This window comes from Notothenia rossii (assembly GCF_949606895.1).
Source record: "Notothenia rossii genome assembly, chromosome: 6".
In the NCBI taxonomy this organism is placed as follows: domain Eukaryota; kingdom Metazoa; phylum Chordata; class Actinopteri; order Perciformes; family Nototheniidae; genus Notothenia; species Notothenia rossii.
The window spans coordinates 999,794-1,014,813 of NC_136909.1; the positions used below are offsets into that span (position 1 = coordinate 999,794).

The 15,020-nt window shown below is 45.5% G+C and overlaps 1 protein-coding gene across 1 annotated transcript; it reads right to left on the reverse strand.

The window, feature by feature from the left end:
* Positions 1–1,781: 1,781 nt before the first annotated feature.
* On the reverse strand, positions 1,782–13,155 carry LOC307042626 (kazal-type serine protease inhibitor domain-containing protein 1-like). The gene is made up of 4 exons (XM_079686618.1): positions 12,312–13,155; positions 9,892–10,052; positions 2,797–2,944; positions 1,782–2,097 (listed from the first exon to the last, which is right to left on the reverse strand). The coding sequence occupies exons 1-4, from the start codon at positions 12,814–12,816 to the stop codon at positions 2,012–2,014; spliced, it is 900 nt and encodes a 299-aa protein (XP_079542744.1). The 5' UTR covers positions 12,817–13,155; the 3' UTR covers positions 1,782–2,011.
* Between the last annotated feature and the right edge of the window lie 1,865 nt (positions 13,156–15,020).

A 15,020-nucleotide genomic window follows, 5' to 3' on the forward strand; every position in this document is an offset into this window, starting at 1 on the left:
TTTTATCAGTTATTAAAGTATTAAAGTTGAAAAGCAATGATTAAAAGTTTAACTATTCTGAGCTTTGAACCAGCTGCGCAGAGGATATCACCGCATCCTGGCTGCCGGCTCTATCCACTGGGCTATCAATTCCTTAGACCATTAAAGTGTTTTAATTTACTGATTGTCTTTTTGTTCATAACTTCTCTACATTTCGAAGTGTTTCACGAGCCAGAACGACCTATTTTTCTTCCTGGCTTGCTCTATAATGATCCAATTCAAATGCAATGCCAACAACAACTCAACAGCAACAATGCAAACTACGACAACAACCCACACATTGCGCATTGTTTAGAGCGGTTATAAAGTGTTGAAGCGCTCAAATGTGAAACTGTTTCAACCTGTCACCTGTCAGAATCGAGACGAGGCAGTGCATTGAATCAGCTGATTGGATGGCGAACCAGTGAGTTGATTCATTCAGGGAATGAAGCAGTTGCTGGTTCGGACGTCACATGTCACGTGATTTGAAGCAAGCTTCGAAGCACTGCCTCTCTGGAATAGGAAGTCCAGGGTTGAAGCTCCCTTCGAAGCTTCAGTGTCAAACTGCCATCACTAGGCGATAGTGAAAGGTGCAATCTATGTACTCAATGAGTTGCTTGTAAAGGGGGTGACACAAGAAACTTAATGAAGCATTTGCAAACGAGACACTCATTGAATCTTAAACGGTGCTAGCGATACTGCTAGTGCTAGCGGGCTTCAGCCGCGCCGTGTGTAAATGTGACCTGAGCGAAGGCTCGCAGGCAGGTTAGCTGCTGCGCACGCGTAATATGTTTTGTTTACCTGGGTGCAGTCTTGCAGGCACATCGCCTTGTCTTTTTTTAGTTTATTAACAGCAAATTATTGAAAAGTATCGATAAGAGTATTGAAAAATACCGATACCGATAAGCGGTACCGGTATCGATAAAATCCTAACGATACCCATCCCTAGAGCAAACACATTGATATTAAGTACCACTTCATTAGGGAAACTGTGAATGATGGAAAGTTAACTTTGGAGTACTGCCATAACGAGTTAATGATTGCTGATGTCATGACCAGGCCAGCTACACAGCTACAACTGAAGAGGTTTGCTCAAGACACCTAAAAGTGCACACGTGTATTCACATTGTTAAGGGAAAAGAGAAGCCTTATGTTGTTTTGTTGTTGTTTGTTTTGTTTTCATGTAACCAATAGAGTTAAGGTTGAGTGGGACTGTTAAGTATTACGTTGTAATAGCACCCGTACTCCATGTTTAATGGTACGTCCCGTTTGTGACGTCACAAGCATGATAAGTGCGGAGCGCTCTATGTCTCCTGTTGATTACGCAGCCATGCTGGTTCATGTCCCTGAATAAATGGATGAAGAAAGGTGACTGCGCATTCTTTATTGACTTAACACTTCCTAACCACATATGGATAACAGCTTGATGGATTTTGAATTTTTTTGAACATGCTGAATCCATTTATTACACTTTTTAGGAGCAAAAATGTCAGTTTAAACCAGAAAGAGGCCATATCAACTCCCAGTGGTCCCATTGTATTAGCTTGTTAGCAACCCCAGTTTGCAAATTCACCAGTTTGGTATTTACTGACGTAAAACAAAACGTTAAAATCTCTCCAGCTTGTGTTAACCACAGACCTTATATCAGGATAACAACCAAAAACACATTCAGAGAACCATTGACCTCCAGACCAGGGGAGCGGAAGTGAGTCATGTCAGACTTTAGGATTCATTCCTGCTATTTCAAGGAACAGAAACAGCAGTTTGGTAGTTTTAAAATGTATTAAAAAGATAAAGTTTCACAGCAACAGGAGACTCGGGCTCGAACCGGCGACGTCAACAACACGTTCAACATGCTGAGCCTCGTCACACTAATATGGGATGATTATAATAAAAACATAATATAACTTTATATTCCAGTCCCTCAGTGTGTGTACTGTCCCCGCTGAAAGGAAGCCAGGCGGCGTCAGGGGACAGGAAGTGACATCATACGTCAGTAAAAGTCCTGGTCATAGTGGGTGGCGTCCATCAGGCGCTCCATCTCCGATACACTGTCAGACAGGTAGGACGACAGCTCCACTGAAAACACAGAGAGAGTTTAACCATCAACACTCACGTTAAACAGAACTTAATATCACGAGCAGGTGGGAAGCAGTGAGTACAAATACTTTGTTACTGTACTTAAGTACAAGTTTCTGGTATCAGTACTTTACTTCACTACTTTTTACTTTTATTTCTCACATGTTGAACCCAAACACCTGTACTTTCTACTTCTTAGAAAGTGTGTGTGTGTGTGTGTGTGTGTGTGTGTGTGTGTGTGTGTGTGTGTGTGTGTGTGTGTGTGTGTGTGTGTGTGTGTGTGTGTGTGTGTGTGTGTGTGTGTGTGTGTGTGTGTGTGTGTGTGTAGGAGAGTTTTTGTTTGTTTGTTTGTTGCTCATGAGGGGGATGAAATATAAAGTATATGATAATCGAATTGTTTTCTTTTTAAATTAAATAAAACTACAATTCCCACAATGCCCAGCCTGTTAGGAGACAGGTCTGTGTGAAAAACGCTGACGAGACAATTTAATTGTTAAACGTTTCTTTAAATCGTCTTAAAGAAACAAGTTCAGAATAATTTTTTATTTTAGTCCAATATAAGACATATGGGAATTATGATTTTTTTTTTTAACCAATAGCAGACAGACTGAGTCTTTTAGTCTGAACTGAGACACTGGGAGTAAACCTTCCTTAACGACGTGCTCTGGGTAAACTCCTCAGATGAATGAGATGTCTCACCTGCTCCCAGTACTCCCAGTACAGCGGACGCAGACACCGACCCCATGTCGTTGTGAGCGACGCAGCGATAGGTCCCAGAGTCCTCTGGCCCCGCCCCCTCAATCTGCAGCCAACTGGAGAGCTCGAATTTCAGAGGCCCGCCCCTAGACTGAGGAGAGACGACAGGTGTGAGGTCAGAGGAGAGTCTGGAGGCTCCAATAGAGAGGTGCGGGAATGAGTCCTAAACCCTGAGATGACTCATCATTTCCTCACTTCCTGTCCCCTGGTCTGGAGGTCAATGGTTTTCAGAATGTGTTTTTGGTTCCTCTTCTCCCTGTACACAAACTCGCTCGGGTCTGTCATTAGCCCGCATGGTTTTTCATACCACTGCTACGCTGACGACACCCAACTAATTCTGTCCTTTCCCCGCTCAGAGACCCAGGTCGTCGCACGCATCTCTGCTTGCCTAGCAGACATCTCTCGGTGGATGTCTGCTCATCACCTCAAGCTCAACCTTGACAAGACTGAACTGCTCTTCCTTCCGGGAAAAGATTGTCCCACTCTTGACCTAACAATCAACATCGGCACCTCTGTTGTTTCCCCGACTCAGACTGCAAGGAATCTGGGTGTGACCCTAGATAACAAACTGTCCTTCACTGCAAACATCGCTGCTACAACCCGCTGCTGCAGATACACGCTTTACAACATCAGGAGGATACGTCCCCAGCTGACCCAGACATCAGCGCAGATTCTGGTCCAGGCTCTCGTCATGTCACGCCTAGACTACTGCAACTCCCTCCTGGCTGGTCTACCTGCATGTGCCATCCGACCTCTGCAGCTCACCCAGAATGCAGCGGCTCGTCTGGTCTTCAACCTTCCTAAATGTTCCCACACCACACCGCTCCTCCGCTCCCTTCACTGGCTTCCAGTAACTGCTAGAATCCACTTCAAGACACTGGTACTTGCGTACCATGCTGCGAATTGATCTGGCCCTTCCTACATCCAGGACATGGTTAAACCGTACACCCCAGCACGTGCACTCCGCTCTGCATCAGCCAAACAGCTCGCTGCACCCGCACTGCGAGGGGGACCCAAGTTCCCGTCAGCAAAAACACGTGGGTTTGCTATCCTGGCTCCAAAATGGTGGAATGAGCTCCCCATTGAAATCAGGACAGCAGATAGCTTACACATCTTCCGACGCAAACTGAAAACTCATCTCTTTGGACTCCACTTCGAGCGATAGAATTACTAACAAAGCACTTATATACTAATAAAGGGCTGGCTTTCTAAATGCCAGTTGAGTAGCACTTGAAATGTTTGGCTCTATGAAACCTGATGTACTTATATGATTCTGTTTTCTTAAAGGTTGTATCTTCCTGGTCGAATGCACTTATTGTAAGTCGCTTTGGATAAAAGCGTCAGCTAAATGCAATGTAATGTAATGTAATGTAATGGTTGTTATCCTGAAATAAGGTCTGTGGTTAACACAAGCTGAACATTTTGTTCTACCCCATGAAATATATCCAAATTTTAAAAAAAAGGAAGTTGCTAACAAGAGTCTAAATGAGACGACTAAAGGCCGCCACACACCAACCTGAGGCCAAAGAACGCGTACCGAAGGCGTCCCCACTTTTACGTCCGCTACGCCGCCCGCCTACGAACACACCGCAAAGACTTCAGTTGATGAGTGGCAATAACTGTCCTCACCAGCAGGCGGCTGTAGTGTGTATTCGTCATTCGAAAGAGGCAACAACCGGAAGACAGACTGTACACCGAGAGAAGAAGAACAGGCTTCGTGATACAAACCGCAACACATAGCGTCTGGGTTCCATTCTCACTCTCTCTCCTCGATCGAAAACATGGAAACATTGGGCGCCTTTAGCTTAGCGGTGGTGACGTGAAGTCATGTGACCGTGCTGTAGTTCCTTTATAGCCCAACATTAGCCTCCTTTAGCTTAGCGGTGGTGACGTGAAGTCATGTGACCGTGCTGTAGTTCCTTTATAGCCCAACATTAGCCACCTTTAGCTTAGCGGTGGTGACGTGAAGTCATGTGACCGTGCTGTAGTTCCTTTATAGCCCAACATTAGCCACCTTTAGCTTAGAGGTGGTGACGTGAAGTCATGTGACCGTGCTGTAGTTCCTTTATAGCCCAACATTAGCCTCCTTTAGCTTAGCGGTGGTGACGTGAAGTCATGTGACCGTGCTGTAGTTCCTTTATAGCCCAACATTAGCCTCCTTTAGCTTAGCGGTGGTGACGTGAAGTCATGTGACCGTGCTGTAGTTCCTTTATAGCCCAACATTAGCCTCCTTTAGCTTAGCGGTGGTGACGTGAAGTCATGTGACCGTGCTGTAGTTCCTTTATAGCCCAACATTAGCCTCCTTTAGCTTAGCGGTGGTGACGTGAAGTCATGTGACCGTGCTGTAGTTCCTTTATAGCCCAACATTAGCCACCTTTAGCTTAGAGGTGGTGACGTGAAGTCATGTGACCGTGCTGTAGTTCCTTTATAGCCCAACATTAGCCTCCTTTAGCTTAGAGGTGGTGACGTGAAGTCATGTGACCGTGCTGTAGTTCCTTTATAGCCCAACATTAGCCTCCTTTAGCTTAGAGGTGGTGACGTGAAGTCATGTGACCGTGCTGTAGTTCCTTTATAGCCCAACATTAGCCTCCTTTAGCTTAGCGGTGGTGACGTGAAGTCATGTGACCGTGCTGTAGTTCCTTTATAGCCCAACATTAGCCTCCTTTAGCTTAGCGGTGGTGACGTGAAGTCATGTGACCGTGCTGTAGTTCCTTTATAGCCCAACATTAGCCTCCTTTAGCTTAGCGGTGGTGACGTGAAGTCATGTGACCGTGCTGTAGTTCCTTTATAGCCCAACATTAGCCACCTTTAGCTTAGAGGTGGTGACGTGAAGTCATGTGACCGTGCTGTAGTTCCTTTATAGCCCAACATTAGCCTCCTTTAGCTTAGCGGTGGTGACGTGAAGTCATGTGACCGTGCTGTAGTTCTTTATAGCCCAACATTAGCCACCTTTAGCTTAGCGGTGGTGACGTGAAGTCATGTGACCGTGCTGTAGTTCCTTTATAGCCCAACATTAGCCACCTTTAGCTTAGCGGTGGTAATATGGCTATCTTTTTAGCTAACTTTCCAATGTGGCTAACTTCTGCAATGTACATTTTGTCAATAATTATTTATATTACTGTAGGCTACTATTACATTTTAATAAAATATAAAAAAATTATATTTTATAAAACGGTTTATAAAACAAAAAAGTTGTTTGAGATGATGCTTAATTTGATTTAATACGAATTCTTGTCATTTATTTTGTTTATTGTTCTCATTGTTTAAAAGTTTGTGTTATGGTTCTGGTGAAAAATAAAGCACAATAATTACATTTAAGACTGTTTCCCTTTTTTTAAGAAAAGTATCGAAAAAGAATCGGAATCGCAATTCTTGACTCGGTATCGGTATCGAAACCAAAATGTTGGTATCGTGACAACACTAACGTGAAGTCATGTGACCGTGCTGTAGTTCCTTTATAGCCCAACATTAGCCACCTTTAGCTTAGCGGTGGTGACGTGAAGTCATGTGACCGTGCTGTAGTTCCTTTATAGCCCAACATTAGCCACCTTTAGCTTAGCGGTGGTGACGTGAAGTCATGTGACCGTGCTGTAGTTCCTTTATAGCCCAACATTAGCCTCCTTTAGCTTAGCGGTGGTGACGTGAAGTCATGTGACCGTGCTGTAGTTCCTTTATAGCCCAACATTAGCCTCCTTTAGCTTAGCGGTGGTGACGTGAAGTCATGTGACCGTGCTGTAGTTCCTTTATAGCCCAACATTAGCCACCTTTAGCTTAGCGGTGGTGACGTGAAGTCATGTGACCGTGCTGTAGTTCCTTTATAGCCCAACATTAGCCACCTTTAGCTTAGCGGTGGTGACGTGAAGTCATGTGACCGTGCTGTAGTTCCTTTATAGCCCAACATTAGCCACCTTTAGCTTAGCGGTGGTGACGTGAAGTCATGTGACCGTGCTGTAGTTCCTTTATAGCCCAACATTAGCCACCTTTAGCTTAGCGGTGGTGACGTGAAGTCATGTGACCGTGCTGTAGTTCCTTTATAGCCCAACATTAGCCACCTTTAGCTTAGCGGTGGTGACGTGAAGTCATGTGACCGTGCTGTAGTTCCTTTATAGCCCAACATTAGCCTCCTTTAGCTTAGCGGTGGTGACGTGAAGTCATGTGACCGTGCTGTAGTTCCTTTATAGCCCAACATTAGCCTCCTTTAGCTTAGCGGTGGTGACGTGAAGTCATGTGACCGTGCTGTAGTTCCTTTATAGCCCAACATTAGCCACCTTTAGCTTAGCGGTGGTGACGTGAAGTCATGTGACCGTGCTGTAGTTCCTTTATAGCCCAACATTAGCCACCTTTAGCTTAGCGGTGGTGACGTGAAGTCATGTGACCGTGCTGTAGTTCCTTTATAGCCCAACATTAGCCACCTTTAGCTTAGCGGTGGTGACGTGAAGTCATGTGACCGTGCTGTAGTTCCTTTATAGCCCAACATTAGCCACCTTTAGCTTAGCGGTGGTGACGTGAAGTCATGTGACCGTGCTGTAGTTCCTTTATAGCCCAACATTAGCCACCTTTAGCTTAGCGGTGGTGACGTGAAGTCATGTGACCGTGCTGTAGTTCCTTTATAGCCCAACATTAGCCTCCTTTAGCTTAGCGGTGGTGACGTGAAGTCATGTGACCGTGCTGTAGTTCCTTTATAGCCCAACATTAGCCACCTTTAGCTTAGCGGTGGTGACGTGAAGTCATGTGACCGTGCTGTAGTTCCTTTATAGCCCAACATTAGCCTCCTTTAGCTTAGCGGTGGTGACGTGAAGTCATGTGACCGTGCTGTAGTTCCTTTGTAGCCCAACATTAGCCTCCTTTAGCTTAGCGGTGGTGACGTGAAGTCATGTGACCGTGCTGTAGTTCCTTTATAGCCCAACATTAGCCACCTTTAGCTTAGCGGTGGTGACGTGAAGTCATGTGACCGTGCTGTAGTTCCTTTATAGCCCAACATTAGCCTCCTTTAGCTTAGCGGTGGTGACGTGAAGTCATGTGACCGTGCTGTAGTTCCTTTATAGCCCAACATTAGCCTCCTTTAGCTTAGCGGTGGTGACGTGAAGTCATGTGACCGTGCTGTAGTTCCTTTATAGCCCAACATTAGCCTCCTTTAGCTTAGCGGTGGTGACGTGAAGTCATGTGACCGTGCTGTAGTTCCTTTATAGCCCAACATTAGCCACCTTTAGCTTAGCGGTGGTGAAGTGAAGTCATGTGACCGTGCTGTAGTTCCTTTATAGCCCAACATTAGCCTCCTTTAGCTTAGCGGTGGTGACGTGAAGTCATGTGACCGTGCTGTAGTTCCTTTATAGCCCAACATTAGCCTCCTTTAGCTTAGCGGTGGTGACGTGAAGTCATGTGACCGTGCTGTAGTTCCTTTATAGCTCAACATTAGCCACCTTTAGCTTAGCGGTGGTGACGTGAAGTCATGTGACCGTGCTGTAGTTCCTTTATAGCCCAACATTAGCCTCCTTTAGCTTAGCGGTGGTGACGTGAAGTCATGTGACCGTGCTGTAGTTCCTTTATAGCCCAACATTAGCCTCCTTTAGCTTAGCGGTGGTGACGTGAAGTCATGTGACCGTGCTGTAGTTCCTTTAGAGCCCAACATTAGCCTCCTTTAGCTTAGCGGTGGAGACGTGAAGTCATGTGACCGTGCTGTAGTTCCTTTAGAGCCCAACATTAGCCACCTTTAGCTTAGAGGTGGTGACGTGAAGTCATGTGACCGTGCTGTAGTTCCTTTATAGCCCAACATTAGCCTCCTTTAGCTTAGCGGTGGTGACGTGAAGTCATGTGACCGTGCTGTAGTTCCTTTATAGCCCAACATTAGCCTCCTTTAGCTTAGCGGTGGTGACGTGAAGTCATGTGACCGTGCTGTAGTTCCTTTATAGCCCAACATTAGCCTCCTTTAGCTTAGCGGTGGTGACGTGAAGTCATGTGACCGTGCTGTAGTTCCTTTATAGCCCAACATTAGCCTCCTTTAGCTTAGCGGTGGTGACGTGAAGTCATGTGGCCGTGCTGTAGTTCCTTTATAGCCCAACATTAGCCTCCTTTAGCTTAGCGGTGGTGACGTGAAGTCATGTGACCGTGCTGTAGTTCCTTTATAGCCCAACATTAGCCTCCTTTAGCTTAGCGGTGGTGACGTGAAGTCATGTGACCGTGCTGTAGTTCCTTTATAGCTCAACATTAGCCACCTTTAGCTTAGCGGTGGTGACGTGAAGTCATGTGACCGTGCTGTAGTTCCTTTATAGCCCAACATTAGCCTCCTTTAGCTTAGCGGTGGTGACGTGAAGTCATGTGACCGTGCTGTAGTTCCTTTAGAGCCCAACATTAGCCACCTTTAGCTTAGAGGTGGTGACGTGAAGTCATGTGACCGTGCTGTAGTTCCTTTATAGCCCAACATTAGCCTCCTTTAGCTTAGCGGTGGTGACGTGAAGTCATGTGACCGTGCTGTAGTTCCTTTATAGCCCAACATTAGCCTCCTTTAGCTTAGCGGTGGTGACGTGAAGTCATGTGACCGTGCTGTAGTTCCTTTATAGCCCAACATTAGCCACCTTTAGCTTAGCGGTGGTGACGTGAAGTCATGTGACCGTGCTGTAGTTCCTTTATAGCCCAACATTAGCCTCCTTTAGCTTAGCGGTGGTGACGTGAAGTCATGTGGCCGTGCTGTAGTTCCTTTATAGCCTAATGTTAGCTTTTTACTTCAGAAATCATAAAGTGGTGTTAACATGTGGAGATTCACCCGCTGAACTAAACGTGTAAGAATCATAAACGTTTGTTTGACTCAGATTATTTTCTGCAATAATCCAAAATCAGTTGGAGAAATCCCACTGGACCAGGGAGATGCTGCCTTCAGGGTCTAACACAGAAATAAAACATCCCTGCACCACTCAGTTATTTGTCCTATATATGCATGTTGCTCTGTTGGAGGAGGACTTCCGTTTTTCATTGTCCCATCTACACTGTAGCTGCTACATGAGGATAAAGCTTTGGAACTTGAAACTACAGGTGGACGCTCACCTGTACTGAGATGTGGGGGTCGTCCCCGGGCAGCACCACGTCCCGGCCCTCCTTCCTCCACTCCACTAGAGCCATCGGAAATGCAAAGACCTCGCAGAGGAACGCCAGGCTACTTCCTGTCCCGTTCACCTGGCTGTGGGGGGGCACCTTGATGATGGGGACTGGGGGGGGATGGGTAAGGGATTTATATATTAAAGGTCTCCTATTACACTGTTTCTCATCAATATTTCACAGGTCTCAGATATATCCAGAGCCTGTCTCTGATTGGCTGAAACACCAAACAGATCATTGCAGCATTACCCATAATCCCCTCTGTTTCAGCCCTGTTTCCAAAGTGCTGATTCTCTGTCTGTTACTTCAGATGAAAATAAGGAGCCCCTCCCCACGCCCCTCTGAGAGACATTTGGTTACAAAGAACTCAGTAGCCGCTTTCACACCAACTACTTTGCGGTACTTGTCCCCCCCGAACTCTTTAGTCCCTCGAACAATCTAGTAGATCGCGTTCTCACCGGAATAAGTCCCTGAGGGAGGATGAGGCAAATGAAGCCGCTGACGTCACTTCTTCTTCTTCTGCTTTGGGTTTCCTGGCAGGTTTACTTTGTGGTGGTTTATCTGCTATTTGTCTTTGCACTAAGGTGTGTCTGCTGCTGAGCCTATTCACTCTGCATACGACACACCTGGGACAGCGTGATGCCGTTATTGTTATTATTGCTCTATTGTAATTGTGCCTGTCTTGACTGAGAGAGAACCAAAAGCACAAAATATCAGCTTTATTGTCAATTTAGACGCTGTTCAGATACTTCATAAGAGCTGTGCGCGTGTCTTTACCGAACACGCTCGTACACTTTGGAGTTGGGGACTGGCTTCAGTAGAAGCTGCTGGGTCGACCCCTCCTCATCACTCCACCACTCCCGGTTCTGAGCATGTGGCTGCACATCACTCTCATTCACCAATGGTAATGTTTAGACGGATTTTAGGAACTTCTCCTCGATCCTATTGGCTCTAACGGTTAACAAGAGGTGTCAATCATCAAAATCGACCGATGGGTTCCAAAGATATGGAAAATCCACCCAAATGACCCCAGAGGTGGGTTTTATACGGGGTACTTATCATTTGTTATAGTTTGGATTCCTAAAGCTTTTAGTCTACCATCCCCTCATTCCAGGGGGGTCTTCACTATAGGTAATGTTTTCTTTGGACGGACACAATCATTAACATTTTTTCTACTCTGTTCAATCTGAATTTACTGTAAAATAAAAAATATATTTATTGATTCTGACTTTTCTACATCCAACTCACAGGTTTATCATTGCTTCGAGAAAAAAGATGATTAATTTTCCTCTTTTAGAAGTGAAGATAGTCATTTGTTCTGGGAATATCATTTTTGAACCTGAGGCCTGAAAAACAGGCTCCGTACTTAACAGGTTAAAACACATTATTACACGAGTGAGTTGAATACTAGATTCTGATAACACGCTGCCTTCAGGGTCCCACACAGAGATACGTCCTCCCTGTACCTCTCTGTTGGGACTAAATACTATGGCAGCGCGGTTGTTTGGAAGGAAGCCTCAGTTTCTGGGAGGACTGAGGTCAGTTCCTTTATAGCCCAACATTAGCCTCCTTTAGCTTAGCGGTGGTGACGTGAAGTCATGTGACCGTGCTGTAGTTCCTTTATAGCCCAACATTAGCCTCCTTTAGCTTAGCGGTGGTGACGTGAAGTCATGTGACCGTGCTGTAGTTCCTTTATAGCCCAACATTAGCCTCCTTTAGCTTAGCGGTGGTGACGTGAAGTCATGTGACCGTGCTGTAGTTCCTTTATAGCCCAACATTAGCCTCCTTTAGCTTAGCGGTGGTGACGTGAAATAATGTGACCGTGCTGTAGTTCCTTTATAGCCCAACATTAGCCTCCTTTAGCTTAGTGGTGGTGAAGCAACAAACCAAACTCACACACACACGGGTTAGATTTTAGGAGATTAAAGTATTTATTAAAAACTCTGAGATAAAATCACAGATTTACAGCATTTTTTTTTACTGGATTTGTGTGTTTATAATACATTTACTCGAGTTCTGTACTTAAATACAATGTTGAGGCACTTGGGATGGAGCTTTTTGAAATGAAATTTGGCACTGAAATATATTTCATTCTAGATTAACATTCATCAGAGGACTAATAATTAAGGGGAAATGACCACTAGGTTATGCAACAGGACTACAAATGAATGTATAATGAATTAAGATTGATGCAAAATTAAAATACATAGATGCGAAAAACAAAATAATTATGCAAAAATGATTACAAGGTGGTGCAAAAGGACTCAAATGAATGCATTATGAATTAAGATATTAAAATGACAATACATTGATTACGCAAAATGTCTAGTGTGTGATGCGCAGTGTGTGATGCGCAGTGTGTGTCTCACCTGTACGGCACGGCCCCCCCACTCTGATCTGCAGCTCTGGTCTGCTGAAGGCTGCCTCTCTGAACTGACACATGTTGAAGTAAGTGACTCCATCAGATCCACACACCGCCTCCTGCTCCTCACACACACACACATCCTCTTCCTCCTCATCTTCCTCTCCTCCTCCTCCTGCAGGATCCTTCTCGCACCGCAGCCCGGCCCCGCACAGCCCGGCCCGCCTCCTCTCGCTCCAGCCCCCCGGGGGGTCGCAGGCCTGACCCTCCAGGTTCCCACACTCCTGGCAGCAGTTGCAGGAGTCGGGAACCATGCTGGCCCTGCAGCCCCTTGTCTCCGGGCACAATTCGGCCTCACACGGCCCGCAAACCCCCCATTGCTCCTCCTCCAGCAGCAGCGGGTCGGAGGAGGAGAAGAGGCCGGGCGGCAGGGCGCTAAAGCCGGGTAACTGAGTGGGGAGGGTCCGGCATGTGTGGAGCATCAGAGACAGGAGGAGGATCACCAGGGGCATTTTTACTTAGTAAGACCCCAAAACAGCGTCACTGAAACGGGGCAGGTGGTGGGGCGTCCTCCGGTGCAAACCCAGAACCAGAACCGTGAATCAGACCGACTGTCAGCGAGTTCAAACCCGACCCTTCACACTCCTCACCGGGGGAAACTCAGGGGAAAACTCCGGGGGGGAAAGTTAAAAACAAAAAAGATTGAGCAAAAAAAAAAGCTTTTTCTGACTTTACTTTAAAAGTGTTTCATGTGAAAGTGTTTCCATTTCATTTTCTGAGTTCCAAGGAGGTTTAAATGTCTGAGTGGCTCGCGCTGCTCCGCCGCACAGACACAGGCACGAGACCCCACAGTTAAGTCTGACACATTTAAAGCTCACAACATCCGGTCACATCCTTCAAAATAAGATCCGTGTATTTTTATTTTGTATTTATTTATTATTTGTCCTGTCTGTACAACACTCTCTTAATCCGTGTACATTTTGTTTTTGGCTGAGTCTGAAAACATGTTATATCTATCCATCTATCCATCTATCTATCTCTCTCTCTCTCTCTCTCTCTCTCTCTCTCTCTCTCTCTCTCTCTCTCCCCTCTCTCTCTCTCTCTCTCTCTCTCTCTCTCTCTATCTATTACATATTTTGGTTTTATTTTGAAGATTCAGCACTGGTACTTCCGGTGGTCTACGGTCACCATTTGGGGGTCTCAGACGGTATTGTGTGTGTGTGCGTGTGCGTCCGTCCGTGCGTGTGTGTGTGTGTGTGTGTGTGTGTGTGTGTGTGTGTGTGTGTGTGTGTGGGGGTGTGTGTGTGTGTGTGTGTGTGTGTGTGTGTGTGTGTGTGTGTGTGTGTGTGTGTGTGTGTGTGTGTGTGTGTGTGTGTCTCCACATCTGTTAAAGTGTTTCAGGTCTGGAGAGGTTCCCCGGGTCCAGCAGGAGGTTTCAGGTTTTCTTCAGGAATTCTTGGTTGGGAATATTCACGGTCTGAAGGGTTTCCAGCAAAACGATTGGTTGACGCCTTTAATCGAGGAGTGAGAGCTTCAGAAAAACTTCCCAACTAGAAAAACAAAGGATTTATAATGTGATGTATTCCCTGTGTTGTGTTTGTGTGGAAGTGTTCATGAGAAAACAAACTAATGCGTGACTTACATGTGTTTACCTTTAGTTTATGTTGTTTTACTTTCTTCTACTTATTGTTTACTTTAGTCTTCGTTGTGTATTTTAGTCTTTGTTGTTTACTTTACTTCCATCTCTACTTTTTTATACATAATAATATAATAACAATAATGGGTTTAGTTTATAACGCACTTCATATCTGAGTTCATGGGGCTCATTTATAAACGGTGCGTACGCTCAAAAAATGGCGTACGCCAGTTTCTACGCAATGTTTGTGATTTATAAAAAACGAACTTGACGGGAAAACGTGCGGTCCTCCACGCAAACTCTAACGCATGCGCACTACGCACTAAGCACAAACACGGGAGAGACGAGAAACTGCGACCTCTCATTTATCAGATAAGAAGAATTCATTTTCAAACATTGATTAAAGCCAATCTTTAAATGATTTAACAAACGCCTGTTTGAGACTCCTCAGTGCACACAGAAACATAACTGGATAAATAAATAAATACGGATATGTTATTTAAAACCACCTGGAATATGTTGTGTTTATGTTATGAAATGTTTTCTCATAAATGATGCGGTAAGCAGGAGGACAGGATTACGTCTGAACTGACGCCGTGTTGCATTTCTATAGGTTGTAGATACGAGCATGGTTTATATACTATCACGTTTAATAGTGTTTTATGCCGTTTGCCAAGACTTGATAAGTCGCTCGTAAAACACAGGATGTATTGAACAGCGAATATAACACAACACATTCGTTGTATTTCCTTTAACTGGTGGATATAGAGTTGCTGCGAGAGGAGGGGGGGGGGGGGGGGGGGGTTGAGATGCACAGGCTGCAGTGGAGACGCTGCGCACAGCTGATCGACAGCTTGGACACAAACCACCAAATACAAAAACATAATTCAGATCCAGTCGTCATGACTCCACTCCGGAGGGATTCCCCGATCATTTCTTAGTTTCTCATCAAGGGGGGGGGGGTCTCCTGTCCCCGGTACAAACACACTGCCTGAGGAAGGCTATGTGTATTCTTTTTGTCATGAACCTTTTTCGGACCACTTATTTATGTTGGTGACGATCCGACCTCCATGCTGCTAC

Excerpts from the sequence above, each read along its gene's own strand:
- LOC307042626 (XM_079686618.1), bottom strand. The coding sequence starts at position 12,816 with ATGCCCCTGGTGATCCTCCTCCTGTCTCTGATGCTCCACACATGCCGG. Across the intron at positions 10,053-12,311 it reads GGGGGGGCCGTGCCGTACAG|TCCCCATCATCAAGGTGCCC; the intron begins GTGAGACACACA and ends ATCCCCCCCCAG. Across the intron at positions 2,098-2,796 it reads ACTGGGAGTACTGGGAGCAG|TGGAGCTGTCGTCCTACCTG; the intron begins GTGAGACATCTC and ends CTGTGTTTTCAG.